This window comes from Calonectris borealis, chromosome 4 (genome assembly GCF_964195595.1).
Source record: "Calonectris borealis chromosome 4, bCalBor7.hap1.2, whole genome shotgun sequence".
NCBI lineage: Eukaryota > Metazoa > Chordata > Aves > Procellariiformes > Procellariidae > Calonectris > Calonectris borealis.
Genome location: NC_134315.1, coordinates 67,163,933 through 67,178,963, shown reverse-complemented (window position 1 = coordinate 67,178,963; position 15,031 = coordinate 67,163,933). Strand labels below are relative to the sequence as shown.

At 38.5% G+C, this 15,031-nt stretch overlaps 1 protein-coding gene across 11 annotated transcripts in view; it reads right to left on the bottom strand.

Moving 5' to 3' along the window:
• Positions 1 to 15,031, bottom strand: part of WDFY3 (WD repeat and FYVE domain containing 3) — a 178,362-nt gene that overhangs the window by 83,716 nt on the left and 79,615 nt on the right. For 10 of the 11 annotated variants that reach the window (XM_075149959.1, XM_075149960.1, XM_075149962.1 and 7 more), the window contains 6 exons: positions 14,858 to 15,024; positions 11,470 to 11,937; positions 9,957 to 10,055; positions 6,117 to 6,310; positions 3,581 to 4,038; positions 1,425 to 1,508 (listed from right to left, as the gene is read on the bottom strand). In XM_075149959.1, the coding sequence (XP_075006060.1) occupies positions 1,425 to 1,508; positions 3,581 to 4,038; positions 6,117 to 6,310; positions 9,957 to 10,055; positions 11,470 to 11,937; positions 14,858 to 15,024 (1,470 nt within the window). The remainder of the gene's footprint in view (positions 1 to 1,424; positions 1,509 to 3,580; positions 4,039 to 6,116; positions 6,311 to 9,956; positions 10,056 to 11,469; positions 11,938 to 14,857; positions 15,025 to 15,031) is intronic. The other variant, XM_075149964.1, reaches the window with a different exon arrangement.

Here is a 15,031-nt window from a genome sequence, read left to right as displayed (position 1 = left end):
CTGTTTGGCAGGCATTGCATGTGTTCTGCTGCAAGCCTTCACATACCTGTGCATTTGAGTAATTCAGTGAACCTGAGCAGCCATGCCCGTTACACCTGGAAGAACAGCAAGATGTAGTACAGGAAAGGGCAAACCGTAATGCTAGAGGTTAATATTGGGGCCAAAGCTGTAAAAAGCCTCCACAGGAAACGCTGTCTTCTTTCAAGTTTCTTCAGAGTAAATGAGAGGGAAAGGAGTTTGGCAGCTAAAGTTTTTCTCTGTGAACTGCAACTGCTATGTTTGTTCCTAAATGCCTCAATGTTAGAAAAGAAAGGAAACGACAGTCTAAGAGGTTCTGGATTAGATTATCAGGGAAGTGGCCTTGTCCAAGCCAGACCCTGCAGAATACCCAGGTATGACTTGGATAACCTCACTCAGCAAGACAGAAAAAGGCTTCTCTTTACTAACCTGCTCGAGTACAAACATCCTTTTTCAAAGTTTCCAAAAACAGCTTTGGTTGTTTCCCTTTGCAAAATATTTTACATTCCAAACATGAAACTTGATGGCATATTTTAAGCCGAAAACCAAGCAAGAATGACCATATTTTCCACACATGGCACCCGCACCTCAGATAACCCACTGTCTTTCAAATGTCTTTTTAGCATTCAAAAGCAAATCTCTGCCAAACCTGCATCATCAGATAACGAATGGCTGCCCCGTTCCCTGGGGACTCCAGGAGAAAAACTCCTTTTCATCATTTGCACATGCCTGTAAGTCACACTGTTGTTGAATCAGTAAACTGTTTTTTTAAAAAGAAAAAATAATCTACCAGAAACTAAGATGCATAAGAAAAGATGGGGGGGCTGGGAAAGTGGGTACTAGGATTTGTGAATTGTGCGATTTGTGCTTTCTTTCCAAACCTTTTAATTTAGCATGCCTCTACAATATTTGGTAGTCAAGTACTGACAGGTTCATTCTTTATTTTTTATTCTGTGCAATTACTAACAAACAAGCACCTTAACAAGCCATCCACCTTCCTACTGAAAGAGTACCTTTTCTTAAAAAATTAGTCAAGAAAAAAGAAATCCTGCTGTATTAATTGATCTACTAGTATAGTCTGAACTTCTTTGAACTGCTCCCGAGAGTGTCATTTATACCTCCCTTAGATCATTTTTTATACTAGACCTTATTTGGTTTTGAATCATGAACTTAACTTTAAGTGCCTCAGGAGTCTGGAGACATCTCTAGTCTCATACATTGACATCACTACCTAGGATTCACTATGAAACACACCTTTACATTTATTTTATCCAGTAAACACACAAGTGAAGATGCACACTTCAGAAAAAAATAGCAACTTGAGAGGAAAAATCCCAAGCGCTAAGAAACACAAGAGCGAGAGAGAAATCAGAAGCGAGATCAACTTCTCTTTAAAGGGTCGGTACCTTTTCCTGGACAAAGCTGGCGTACCCCAGGGAGAGGGGAGAGAAGTCTCATTTGTCAGGCAAGGAGGGATCTGTTCTGCACGACTACAGACAAAACAGACAGGGGTAGGACAGAGAGGTTAGAGAAGAAACCAGAGACCATAAGCTTGTTAGTTTTACAAAAGCGCCAGTAAAATTGTTACTAGGATCCATTATTCAGAAACAACACAGGACACTACTGAATAACACGCATCAGGTAAACATGTGGACATGCAAAGTGTGTACTTGTTTTATGGCATGCCTCTGCTGCGCTTGTTCGTTACTCTGCAGAGGTTTACTGATATGACCATGCTAGCAAAACAGAACATCTTTCAATGTTAAACAGCAGAAAATTGAGAGGAGAAAGTAAAGCCTGTGCAAAGTAAGTATAACCAACACGGGTAAGAAATAAAATCAATGTAAACTTTACAAAGAACGATGATCAGAAATTTTAAGACAGAAGGGGGAATGCAGTTACTGAAGATGATAGCAAAAAAAAAAAAAGGGAACTTAATGAGGTAGCTTATGCAATAACACCATGGGATTTACTTACCCCATTGATTCCTCATGCTCTACTGTTTGTTAGCCAGTGTTATAACTTCTACAGTATTTGCAACACATTCTTAATACACATTTTCATCCCCCTATCTGAATGGTTTAATAATAGTTTAAAATGAGATGAAGTAAATTGATTTCTGTACTTGGCAATTTTTTTTTGTTGTTGTTCTGTTTTTTAAACACGAGCAAAGCATTAAGATCTGCTGCTTTGGAGGCAAAATTTTCATTAACAAAAACATGAAGTTTGGACTTTACTAGTCATCTAGTTTAAGAAAGCCTGAGCAACTGGCAGGTCTATTATCTCAACATGCACAGCCACACCTTCAACACTTGGAAAATCAGACCCTGTGTTTGACTAACTAGGTGGCCCGTCTTTGAAACAGGGTCACATGCATTAAATAGCTGGGGTGCAGCAGCTCCAAGATCCTAGATACAAAGCTTAGGTCTGTGTTTTACTTTTTTGTACCTTAAATTATGGGTGACAACTACTTTCAGACATGTCAATCTTCAAAACATACCTTCAGTAAGCTTTGTTGTTATTTTGAATCAACTTTAAGACTATACTGTTCTTTTCAGATCTCAAGTGTAATTTAAGTATAATTTAAATTCTAGTTGTTTAACTCTGGAGAGTGTCCTCCCGTTAAAGTTAAAAACCAATAATTTACAGACTAGCTAGAACTTTAAAGAATGTGCCCGTCCATCTAAAACAAGATGTCTAGTCTAGATGTGTTTAGTCTGGAGAAAAGGAGGCTGAGGGGAGACCTTATTGCTCTCTACAACTGCCTGAAAGGAGGTTGTAGTAAGGTGGGTGTCAAGTCTCTTCTCTCAAGTCACAAGTGATAGAATGAGAGGAAAAGGCCTCAAGTTGCACCAGGGGAGGTTTAGATTGGATATTAGGAAAAATTTCTTCACTGAAAGGGTTATCAAATATTGGAACAGGCTGCCCAGGGAAGTGGTTGAGTCACCATCCCTGGAAGTATTTAAAAGACGTGTAGACGTGGCGCTTAGGGACATGGTTTAGCGGTGGACTTGGCAGTGTTAAGTTAATGGTTGGATTCCATGGTCTTAAAGGTCTGTTCCAATCTAAATGATTCTATGATTCTAAAGTCATCATGATATTATTTACTTACTTAAAAGTCCCATATCAAAGGAAACATGAACTTCAGATGTGATGTTCAACAACCAATTTTTCATTTGGCTTAACAAAAGCATAAAAATCTAGTAGTTCTGTATGATAAAGCAACCAGTCAGTCTCCCTATCAACCAACAGGTTGCTTCAACACATCAAATAAAACCATAAACTGACATTTCTGTCTTAATTGCTGCCATGACAAAAACATTCAACATCAGAGAGAATGCTGCATACCCTGGAGAACACCAGCAAGCTAAGTCAATATTTGGTCAGATGTTGACACCTTATTTTCCTCTCACTGGAGTGAAGGAACAAAGAAATAGATTAAAATGGAAATACAAAAGCTTGCAATGAACATATTTGAAGAAAACTTTTGGAGAACACTGGGGTAGGGGTGGGGGGGGGGGCGGGGGGAAAAGAAGGAAAAAAAAAGAAGCAAAGTTCATACCTGTCAAAAGAATCTGTTGCTACCTTGTAGAGGTAAATAAAAAGTTTGCTGCAATGTCTTAGCGTCGGTGACACAGAATCCAAGGATATTAGATCATCCTCCAAAAGTCTTTGAAATAGTTGTGTATTTGAAGGGAAGACATTCAAGGGACTTATTTTTCTCAAGTCTGAGAAGCAGCCAAGTAATCGAACAGCATCTGCCAGTTTTTCATACTGGATCTCTGTTTTGAAGAAATGAGAGTTGGCTGGCTCGTAGCGCATTGCTGCAGTCAATGTGCAGAACACAGTGTGAAGCAGTTCAAATACTTGATTCTGGTTTACTTTCTCCCAGCCATTCTTAGGCGGCGAGCACAAAGATCTTTCCATAGCAACGAGTAAAGATGTGACATACACAAATCCACCAACTTTTCTAAAAACAGTTCTTGTGCGGTGACTTTCTCTCAGCACCGAGAGCAGGGCCTATGGACAAAACAAACAATCAAAACAAAGAAGAAAAAAAAGCAGCAGCATTACAAACAGCTTGCAAAAAGGTAGGAACGTTTTTGTTTCATATGCTAGCAAGATCCTCACGTCATTTGTCAGAATTTGGTTACACCTGAAGTCTCCAAAGATCAACTTTGTACTGCAAGAGTCCCCATTCTCAAGAGCTTACAAAATAAAAAGAGAAAGAGTGGGGGAAAAAGTAAAGCTTTGTCCCTAATTTAGAAATAAGAAATTAAGGAGATAAATGAACCTGCCAACTGAAAAGACTTGACCAAGCATAGAATGGAATCCAAAATCCCCAGGTAATTCCCTTGGTGATAAGGCAGAGAATATAGCTATTAGAAAGGAATCTACTCTGCCGTCATACTTCACAAACAATTTCAAACAAGAGTGGGCAAACAACAGGTCGACAATGTATAAGCACTGGGCAGCTGTGAAGCCACAACAGCACTCAAAGATAACAATGGCAGCAAAGAATTAGCCCAAAAAACACACTTAGTTTTAGCCTTCCTCTACAATGAAATCCATAAATCTCTGAATTGAGTGAAACTTAAGAGTTGCTGTTCAAAAATAAGCCTGAGAGAGAGAAACAAAAGTGGATAAAACCTTACTTCCTGAACAAATACAAAGCCACAGTATAAACAGCAAAAACTACATAACTCCAGGTACTAAAGAATAATAGTCATTTAGCTGTGAAATCAGGGGGTGGGGAAGCCCATCCACCCAACCAAAAACAGCTGTCATGGGAAGTTTGACCCACATGTGAATATGGAATATAGAAGAAAAAGTCTCTCTACACGAAGCATCACAAACAACAGAAGAATGTTACTGATACAGCAAAATAGGCTAGGGGGATGGGGAGAATCTTTTATGACCAAGAGTTTACTTCTTCAGAACCTCGCTTTTTTTTTTTTTAAGCACTCAGAAGATGGGTAGTGAAACAGTTAGACTGTCATTCCCTTAAAGGCAGTATCTCATTTCCTGCCAAACCTGGATAAACAGTAAGGGCCACGCCACTGCACCATTCTGGGCTGTCTGTTCCATAACCAAAACTTCTGAAAACAGCACCGATGGAAGACAAATACAACAGATCAGATGAAGGACAGAAACCCTGACTTTGGATGTTAAATCCGTTGGGGAACTCCAATATCTTTTTTTCCCCCTTAAGCATCGTGAATGAGATGCTCAAAAATGACTGAAGACCTTGATAGACAAAATATGTCAAATGAATCATTTTATTACTAGCTTTCCTTTATGTCTTTTGGAATAATATGAAGCTGCTCATCTGCCAGAGAAATATTACAGCTCCTTTTAACAGAGATGAACCTAGGTGCCTCAGAGTTCCCTCCGGTAAGAGGAACTTATTTACTTATTACTACTTGCCTCAGCTTTTCTACCCTAAAATAACAGTATTATGTCAATTTACAACAATAACATTAGCTATTCTGACAAGAAATTGTGGGTCTAGATTAGCAGCCAAAAAAACTAATACGATAGGGAACAGATGAGAGGTCTTTTCTCTTTCTCCTCCACTCACAGCCTTATGTTCCTACCTTTCCACTATTTTGCTTAAGCAAGCAAGTTCTTCGGCTTTATCTTCTACTATGGTCACTACGATTTACATTTATTTTAATTAATTCAGCATTTATAACTAACAAATTGGTAAAATAAAGTAGGTCTGCCAGGGAAAACGCAAGCCAGCACTGAAAATAAACTTATGTGTTACATGCTTTGTTTTTTCCCCCCATGTATTCTCATTATTTTTAACTGAATAATACTCTGCCAGGGAAGATTACTGTAACTGGAGAACCTCATTTCCTATCCACTGAAGCTGATTACAAGTGATGATGCTAAAAACACATACTCACTCACTAGCCTTCTCTGATTCTGCCATGGAGAGATGGAAGAAAATAAAAACCATGCATCAAATGTACTCATTTCAACTCCAGAGACAATCTACATTCAGTAGCTAAATACCATCCCATCCAATCCAATCCCCTTCTCAGTGTTTTCATTTTTTAAAAAGTGGCTTAGGAGCAAGAGTCTTCATTTACCCTTAAGATGTCCGTTTTCAGCTGCAGTTCTGTAGGTGGAGCTGAGTGCATCAGTCCCAACAAAGTGCCCATATCATCTTCTCCGCTAGGTGATAACACCAACTGCTGGATGATCATCAGGGCATGCTGTCGGCACTGGGGGTACTTCACTATGTTGTGCACGCATCTCGCGCCACCAAACTCCCTGAAAATACCTACTTAGAAAGGGGGAGGGGGGGGGAATAAGCGCATCAGGAGTATGAAAAGTACAATCAGTAACAAGTAATGACAACAACAAAACATGAAAGGTGTTTATTTTCATTTCTACAGATTGAATGGCAGCATTTTAGCCCTATGGATGTTTAATGACTTACTACTATTTTTCCTCTCCTACCACAAATAAAAATAGAACTTGAACAATATTCTTCTGACAGTATTTTTCATTAAAGGTGTTGAGTACAAGGATGCAGATCAGTTCTAAGAATTTCCTCAATAATTCTGTTACTCCAACAGTAGTTATTCTTTTCATGCTAGAGCTCAAAGAGTCACAGGATGAAACAAAGAAAAAAAATATAGCAAACCCTCCATCTTCAGTGAAGACTAAACGCAGTTTTGGTTAAGGATAGTGTCTGTATTACATTTAGTTCGTTGCCAGAAATATAACTAGGCTGCTTCTGGACAAGACGAACAAACTAGGAGCATTGGTTGAGAAGTGATTTGGTCTATCCACAAGATTTGTAAGATTCTGCAGAAGTTTTCTTGTGGCAAGACCTATCTCTGTAGAGATAAAGCTTAAGTCAAATAATGGTTTTCAAACTTACTGGATACTCAGAAGAACACAAAGAGCAATATTAAATAAAAATTAAATGAAATTGATTCTGAAAACTTCATAAAAAACGAAGTGGAATACATATGGCACATATAATGTGTGTTTAGTACAGTGTCAGCTAGAGTACTGCCCTATGTTAATTACTGAAGATGAAAACAGAGTAGGGAAACGGATCAATGCTGCATCAAAAGGGATCATTTTCCTTGTGACCATAAACTAAAAGAGCAGTTTAAATGGCCAAGTTCAGGATTAACAAGCTAGTCATGACAATGTTTATTCCCTTTAATGTACATATACAAACCTTAGTCCCACTATCCATTTCCGATTTCCTGCCTCCTGGTTTCTCTGGCGTTCTTTGGGTGAAATATGGACTTGGACAAGGCAAAAGGAGAGGCCCTCAGACCCTGAGACAGTTGGTTGCATCCCTTTACAGGTAAAAGCACATCTCCTCAGTGGTCAGATCTCGTTTTTAGAGAGACTGAGGTAACGTTTTATACTTCTCCCACTCTCGGTCTAGATTCTCTACTATCCGGTGAACCTGTCTGGGTCTGGACACCCAAATTTCTTGTTCGAAATTCAGCTATCAGTTATGCAATATTCATGAAACCTTATCAGAGATACTGGTTTAAGATCAGAAACCAAGCTTTGAGTGTGGTATGAAGCACTGCAAAGCTGCATAATGCCTATTTATGCCTCTCTGTGATGACCTAAAACGTCTGCTGGCCTCTGGCTACAGTGCCACTGGGCTCACATCCAGACACGCTGCACAGACAGCAACCACAACTTCTTTGAGAAATGGTTTCTTAACTCCTCCTGTACAGCTCTGTAATACTCCCAAACTTGGAAAGTTACTGATGAAATGAGACTCTTGAACTGTCCAGGAGTCCCGAGAAGCAACATCTGTGGCATCATCCCACAGTTCTGATGCGTTTTACGCTACCCTCTGTTGTTTCTCTGGTGGATACTCAGAGATTAACTCAGTATCGAGAAGTAGCAATGAGGTACTGATGGCTGCTTCAAGCTTCCTAGGTGAGGTCAGGAACACCGTTTAACAGCAGCCAAGGATTTGTTACAAGTCAGGTGGATGCTACCACGGTCAGATCATAATCCATACCTCACAGGAGCAAGGCTCAGATACCACAGACCCTGATGCCACACAGATACACGTACTCCAATCCTGCCCGACCAAGACCTGCCGCTTCTAAAATATGAGGCGGTTCCAGTCCTTCAGAGATGTTATCATCACATACCTACACCACCTCCTCTCATTCATCCTTAGAAATCAAACAATCCTGAGGTTTTTTGGTTGCGGGTTTGTTTTTTTCCCCAATTTCTCCTTATATGGAAGCCCTCACATGTACCTTCGTGCCACTCCTTTCTGTCTTGTTTCTAATTCTGCCTTTTCTTACATGGCAAAACCAAAGCAGAGCAATAAATGTACAAGTGTGTAATCGATTCATGCAATTCATCTGTAGTCTATACCAATTCCTCTCTAAAACCTCCTCATTTCAGCCTAATTCACTTCCTTCTTGGTTCATCATTGAACAGATTCACCTAGTAAATCAAAGATCGTGTTTTTTTCTTTTTCATTGACAGGAGAGGTAGCTTGGTAGACAAAAGGGAAATGGCAAAAGAGACACATCTCAGCTTCAGCAAAGCTTCTGGCAGTGTCATCCACAGCTTTCTCATAAGCAACCTGACAAAATGCTCTATACACGATCATGACAGCCTGAATGCATAACCAATTGAAACATCAGCTTGCAGTAACCTCTGCTTCACTGCAATGCCTTTCTGTTTTGACAAAGGACATGCCACTGGGGTTTATCTCAAGTGTCGTGAATAATGCCTTTCCTGATGGAATGAAGAACTCACTTATCAAGTACGTGGACAAAGCCAAGCTGGCAGATGTTGTAAATGCTCAGTGGGAAAAATTCAAAAGCCACCTTTGAAAGTAGTTTGAAACCACAAGCTGAAATGCAACAGAACTTGAAAACAAGCACAACAGTGAAATGACAACACTGGAGGTTACTCCAACACTGCGCCTAAATTTAAAGAAAAAAATTTGCCCAGGCAAAAGCAGAAAAAAACCCAAGTTACAAACTTTATGCCATTAGCCGCTAATGTTTAAACAGTAAGCTGTCAAGCAAGCCGGACATTTTTCAGGATTTCATTCTTAAGCATTTGTGACAGATTGTAGTTTCTCCTTAAATGAAAACAAAAACAAAACCAGAAGTGAGAAAACACCAATCAGAATTGAAAAAAAGGGGAAAAAAAAATTGCTGAAAAAAGGATGTTTCATGGCCTCCAAGGCCATGAAACATCCTGGTTCGTCAGGGTGGTGTCTGTTTCCCCCCACCTGCTCGTTTTCTTCTTCACCCAATAGAACAGACAAAAAGGGTTTAAAAGCAGTTATTACCCCTTCTCAATCTGTTATTTCAAGCTCTCAGAGACAGCTTTTACTAATATGAGATACACATACTGTCTATTTTGACGTCGCTAAGTCTTGACTAATGAAGCATAATATAAACCTGCCTGATTTAGAAAAGGATGCTCATAACAGAGCCCTATTTATACGCACTGACTGGGAATATGCCTTTAAAAATTAAAAGCCATCTTTCAGTAGAGATGCAAGCATTTTTAATCACATTTAAGTAGACATGACACTGTCAACAGCAAACTACATGTCTAATTATATACTTAAATTTTCCGATATACAACCTCTGTTACAAGCTCTACTACAAGCAAGTTATTATAGTATTGTTGGAAAGTGATGGGGTGTGGTGGTGGCCTTCAGGTAAACAATAGCAAAGAAACCAAGAAAAAAAAAAAACACTACCTTCTACTCCTTTATTTTATGCACTCTAGTTTATGCTGTGTATTCTCTCTTCTGGAAAAACTTGGCAAGAGCAAAAGTATATTTAAGTGTGTTTGATTACTTGCCTTAAGACAGAAAGTCAAGACCAGTTTGCTTTCAGGCATGATTTTTGGAGTTACTTTTTTATAAATATTTTGACAGCAGTCTCTCTACTTACCTGCATTTGTGTTTGATCCTTGTAGTAGTACTGTCAAGGTCTCCATAACCAATAAAGCCAGCTGCTTTTGGTCCTCAAATGAACTGTTTCTTGAATCCCCTAAAAAATAAATTTCAGAAGCCAAAGTCACAGTAAAAATCACTCTTTTCTAAGATGATGCTTGATACTTTCCACCAACACTTTCATTTTCTTTGCTTCCCCAGAGAACATGCAGTCTAAGCATATCCCAAAGCAAATTAAGATTTAATCTACACATGCATTCCTGGGAAAGCTTAACTATGAATCGTTTGAAAAGTTAATTTTTAAAGATAAGAATTTAAACAGAAGCTTTTGAGCACTGTGAGCTCAGTGGCTGACACTGCAGCTCTATGTGTAGTTTCATATCCCCATCTTTTGTTTCTTGAAGCCACAAAACCATACCATAGTTGAAGAGTAACAGGATCTGTTCTTGTTCAGTATTCAGTACTTGAAAAGAGAAATTGCACACAAAAGCACAAAACTACATTCACATAATTACAATAAATGTGTTGATGATTCAACAGGTGTAACAAATGAACCAACACTGCAAGTGGCATCTTAAACACAGAGTAACACTCCAGAAAAAAAACATGTTTTAAAAATGACTCTAATAAGAAGCAAGCCACAACACAAGGGCGTGTGCACCCAGGTAGCACCCTAATCAGATGACAGCTTGGTCCATTTACTTACACGAACGTGAGAATTGATGTGTTTTTCAATGGAGTTGCTGGCAACAAAGCTTTCTAACTCCAACCAATTGCTACCGCTAACTAACGAAGCTTCAGACCATAAACGCAGGTGAAATGTCCAACAATTATGATTAAAAAATAAGTGTCACTGACACACACTAACTCGATTGCAGTTTGAATAAAGAATGTAAAAAAAAAAAATCTCTGTGTGCGTGTATGTATGCACATATGGCACTCAGCAGCACATGCTTCACAGGCTAAGCAGCTATGTAGCTTATCTCCAAGATGTTCAATTCTGGAGATAAGATAACTAATTAAAAAAATTTTTTTTTAAAAACACTCTTAGAAAAATGTAGACCCAACTTAGAAAAAATGCAAACTTGAATACATACTTCTATTAAGAGCTCAAATATGCACCCTATAGTATTTTTCAAAGCTGGGGCTAAACACAATTAAATGCCCAAGTACCTTTTCTGAGGAAGAGTATACTTACTATGTATTGCTCCTTCACTTGCTCTTTTCATGTTAAGCAACAAATATTAAACCAATACATCAAAAAATATTTAAAAAGGAAAATATGAACTCCTACTATTTTGCATTCATACAGCATCTTTCATTAAAGCTTCTCGCAGGACAGTGAGAGAGACAATTCCAATGACCTTTTAAGATGGCACAGCAGCCCCCCACAGGACTCAGCCCTTAAGACACATGGTTCAGACGCTCTCCTTCCTCCTCTTAAGTGTTAGCCTCCACCATTCCCAGCCAAAAAAAGACAAGTATTAGTAAAATGGAAGAGCACGCACTACCTTGATCATTCAGTGCCTGAGTGGGATCTTTCAGAAGGGCTGCATATTTATGAAGAAGATTTACCATCACCTCCAGAAGTCCCACTTCCCTGAAGACATCCTTAAAGATGTAGTCATGACGGGTGAACTTAAGGAGTGTCTTCATGGCAATGATGCTACACTGAAAAGAAGCGCTGGATTTTAAAAGGATGCTCACACTGATCAGTTCTTTACAGGGTATGTAATTCAAGCTGAAGACGACAAATTCCAGCATCTCAAAGTATTTGGTCTGCACTTCTGGAAGTTTAGGAATTTTCTCTGCAAACTGAGACAATGTGTGCTGCGATTCCAAAATGAAGTAGTTGGCATTGTCCGCCATATAAATATTCGTGATGGCATCAAGAATGATTTGTGCTAGATAGTTGGTTTTTGCTCTCAAAAATGCATTCTGGAGGACCGAAAATGCTTGAATATTCCTCACACTGTGACCTAAATCAGGAAACAAAGTGGCATGGGAGGAAAAAGGAAAGAGAAAGTTCTTAATCATCATAAACAATGAGTACGCTTATTAATAATGATCCATGCATTTTAATAAGCGTGAATACAGTAACAGTATTCACACACGAATGTCACACACGAATTTTTTTATTAAAACTGACTCTTCAAAAAAGCCTCTGCACAATCACTTACATTGCAAATCCTACAATCTACTGTTCATTAAGATGGCATCTTCATCTTTGAAAGTAAGTGTTGACATAAGCAGCTAAATGAAAAATCATTTCTTTAAAATCGGTAAGTAAGCTGACCTATTGTTAAAACATGCAACGGGATACAGTTCTAGAGACAAAACAAAGCCTGCCTGTCATCTACCCAGGCGATAACAAAACTCATTACAGCAACAGTAACATGTTCTGTATTCCATAACAGAGAACGCAACTCTGTCCTCTACAAGTATTCAGCAGGCTAAGTTTAGAATAACAGCCATCTGTATCCCCTCACTCAACAGAGCAATAAGCAATGACAAATCCTCGTCAGCCGGGTTCAAAGCTAGACAACATGCACAGCCTCCAAACTATCCTCTTGCTTTCACGCTTTGGCAATTGCCTGCAAGAAAAAGAGCGCTAGGCATAGAGAAACTCCACAGGGCAGTGAAAGGCCAGCAGTTGCCTTCCTTCCACAGAGAGGCTGCTCTTGCTCAGGTCTGGATTAACCGGCATGAACGACCATACGGTATCGGAAGGGTATTGGAAGGTGGCACAGGGCTGGCTTTGGGAATCAGGCCTGGGAATAAGAAAGCTTTGGCAGAGTCCAGTACTGTTAACGATTAGGGAATTAAAACAAAGGTAGAGATTTGTAAAGTGTGAGGTAGCTATAATATTAGCACACAAAGACCTCACATCTTTAAAAGCTCCGTCAAATTTCTTCTTATAAGTACCTTCAAGTTAAATAAAATCTCATTCATTTAGCCAAAGAATGAATCATTTATGAGTGCTCCCTGTGGCCCCCAGAATTTTCTATGGGCAGATATTATTCTCATTCTACTAAGAAGATGCCTCAGAGCCAACTTTTTTAACTTCTGTAGGAACAGTACAAGTCACGGTGGACAAATCCCGTGATACAGAAAACTACTTATGGTAAAAATAATTAAATAAAATAAACAATCAAGAGTGGCAACTTGAAACACATTCTAAACAAAGCATTTAGGATGCTGTAACAATAAAATCTTATTTTCAAAAAAGTTATAAGCCGTTAAACTGATTTAAAAACCCTTTCAACAAGAAAGAATCCTGATTTATTACATATGCTCTGTCGAATGCTACTCTGCTCATTATTTATAAACTAAGTTGTCCAATTCGAAAGTAAATTCAATTATCTTCATGTCTAGCCTCACCACCTTCCCTGCTAGTATTTCTCCAGAAGGCAACAGGAAACTTCCTTGAAAACCAACATGGAACAATTTCACATACTGGAAGAATATTAATGTTACATTATAAGTCATACTCATTTGTTTCTAAAAGGACATTTTTTACATGCTTTCTTTACAATGAAAAATGTTGAAAAGTGGATTTAGAGCTTATTAGACATGACAGGAACATAAGTAGTGACAGATACAACTATTTATATTCTATTTTAGTATCAGCAGTTGTTCCAGGCAATCAAGCAGATTAATAAATTATCTTTGATTATTACAAGGACCCCTGAAGAAACCAAACCTTAACCACCTCTTCAGAGTTCAAGAACTAAAAGGATTTAAATAAAAGCAATTAAGAAAATGAGCTAATATGGTCTTCATAAAAAGAAAACTTGCCAACGTAATGAAAAGCAGGTAAAAGGAACCGAGAGATGTTGTGACAAATACCAGAAAATTAAATAAAAGAATTCCTTTGGAGATTGCAATAGGCCATGGTTCTCTCATGCTATTTTATCAGAAAAGCTGATTAGCTTAAGCAAAAATTAGTATGTTATTATCAAAACACGGAGAAATTAAGCTCTGAGTGTGACTATTGCTTTCTTTATCTATTTAGTGCAAAGGGAAAACAACTCCCATGAACAATGAACTCTCTCAATACCAGAGAAAGGAAGTCATTGTCCAAAGAACCTAGACATACAAAAGAAACGGTGAAAGTAAATCCATTAGCCTATAAATCTGTAAATGTAGCCTTACCACAAAAATTTTTCTTGTATCCTGGTATTACTAAACCCCATAAAAAGTCCAAATAACAAACTAGCTCCACAGTCACTATTAAATTCCAAACTCCTTAGTTACATACAAGACTTACCTGAATTTTAAGTTTATACACAGGACGTGAAAAATAAGTTTATTTTTACAAAACCCTTTCCCCCCTCAGACTTCCTCAACCTTATCTCCATATCATAATTGACTGTGGTTGCAAGCACACCACAGATTTCACCACTCTGTGAACACTGGTGATGAAACAACGGATTTCAGCTCAAAAGTTACGCTTGCCCAAGCTGACGAAAACTAACAGAAAGCAACTCTGGCCAAAAAAACCCAACCAAACAAACAAACAAAAAAAAAATCAAACCAGCACATCAGCCTTTCACATCAGTTTAGTAAGAGCAGCTTAAAACACCATAAATCAAATCAGTGCATCTCTCCATTACTATAATCTCTTAAAATGTCCACGTAGAAACTGTCAGCTTTGCAATGAGAGATGTTTGACTCAGCCTTTAGTTCTCAAAGACAAAAGCCCTACACTTTCTTCTTTGGGTACCAACCCTAAAATAGAACCTTTGAGACCAACAGAACTAAGTATTTGATATGCAATCTTAGTAAAAGTACCTAGACTCAACTGCAAACAGTTTGTGTAGTACACAGCTTCTCTGCATTTTGTTGTTTACATTTAAAAAAACAAAAAAAACAGAGGGAGAAAGAAAGCAGACTCACCTTTGCCTGCAGGCTGTGGGACTGCAAATCCAGGTAGTAGGAAAGGTACTCCAGTGGTAACACCAGCTGGCTTTAATTCATTGACACCATATGTTGTTAAGGAAGTTATCAAATTAACTAAGTCCTTCAAAGCATCCTTAGATTCAGCCTCTTTTGCCTGTTCTAATCTAAAGA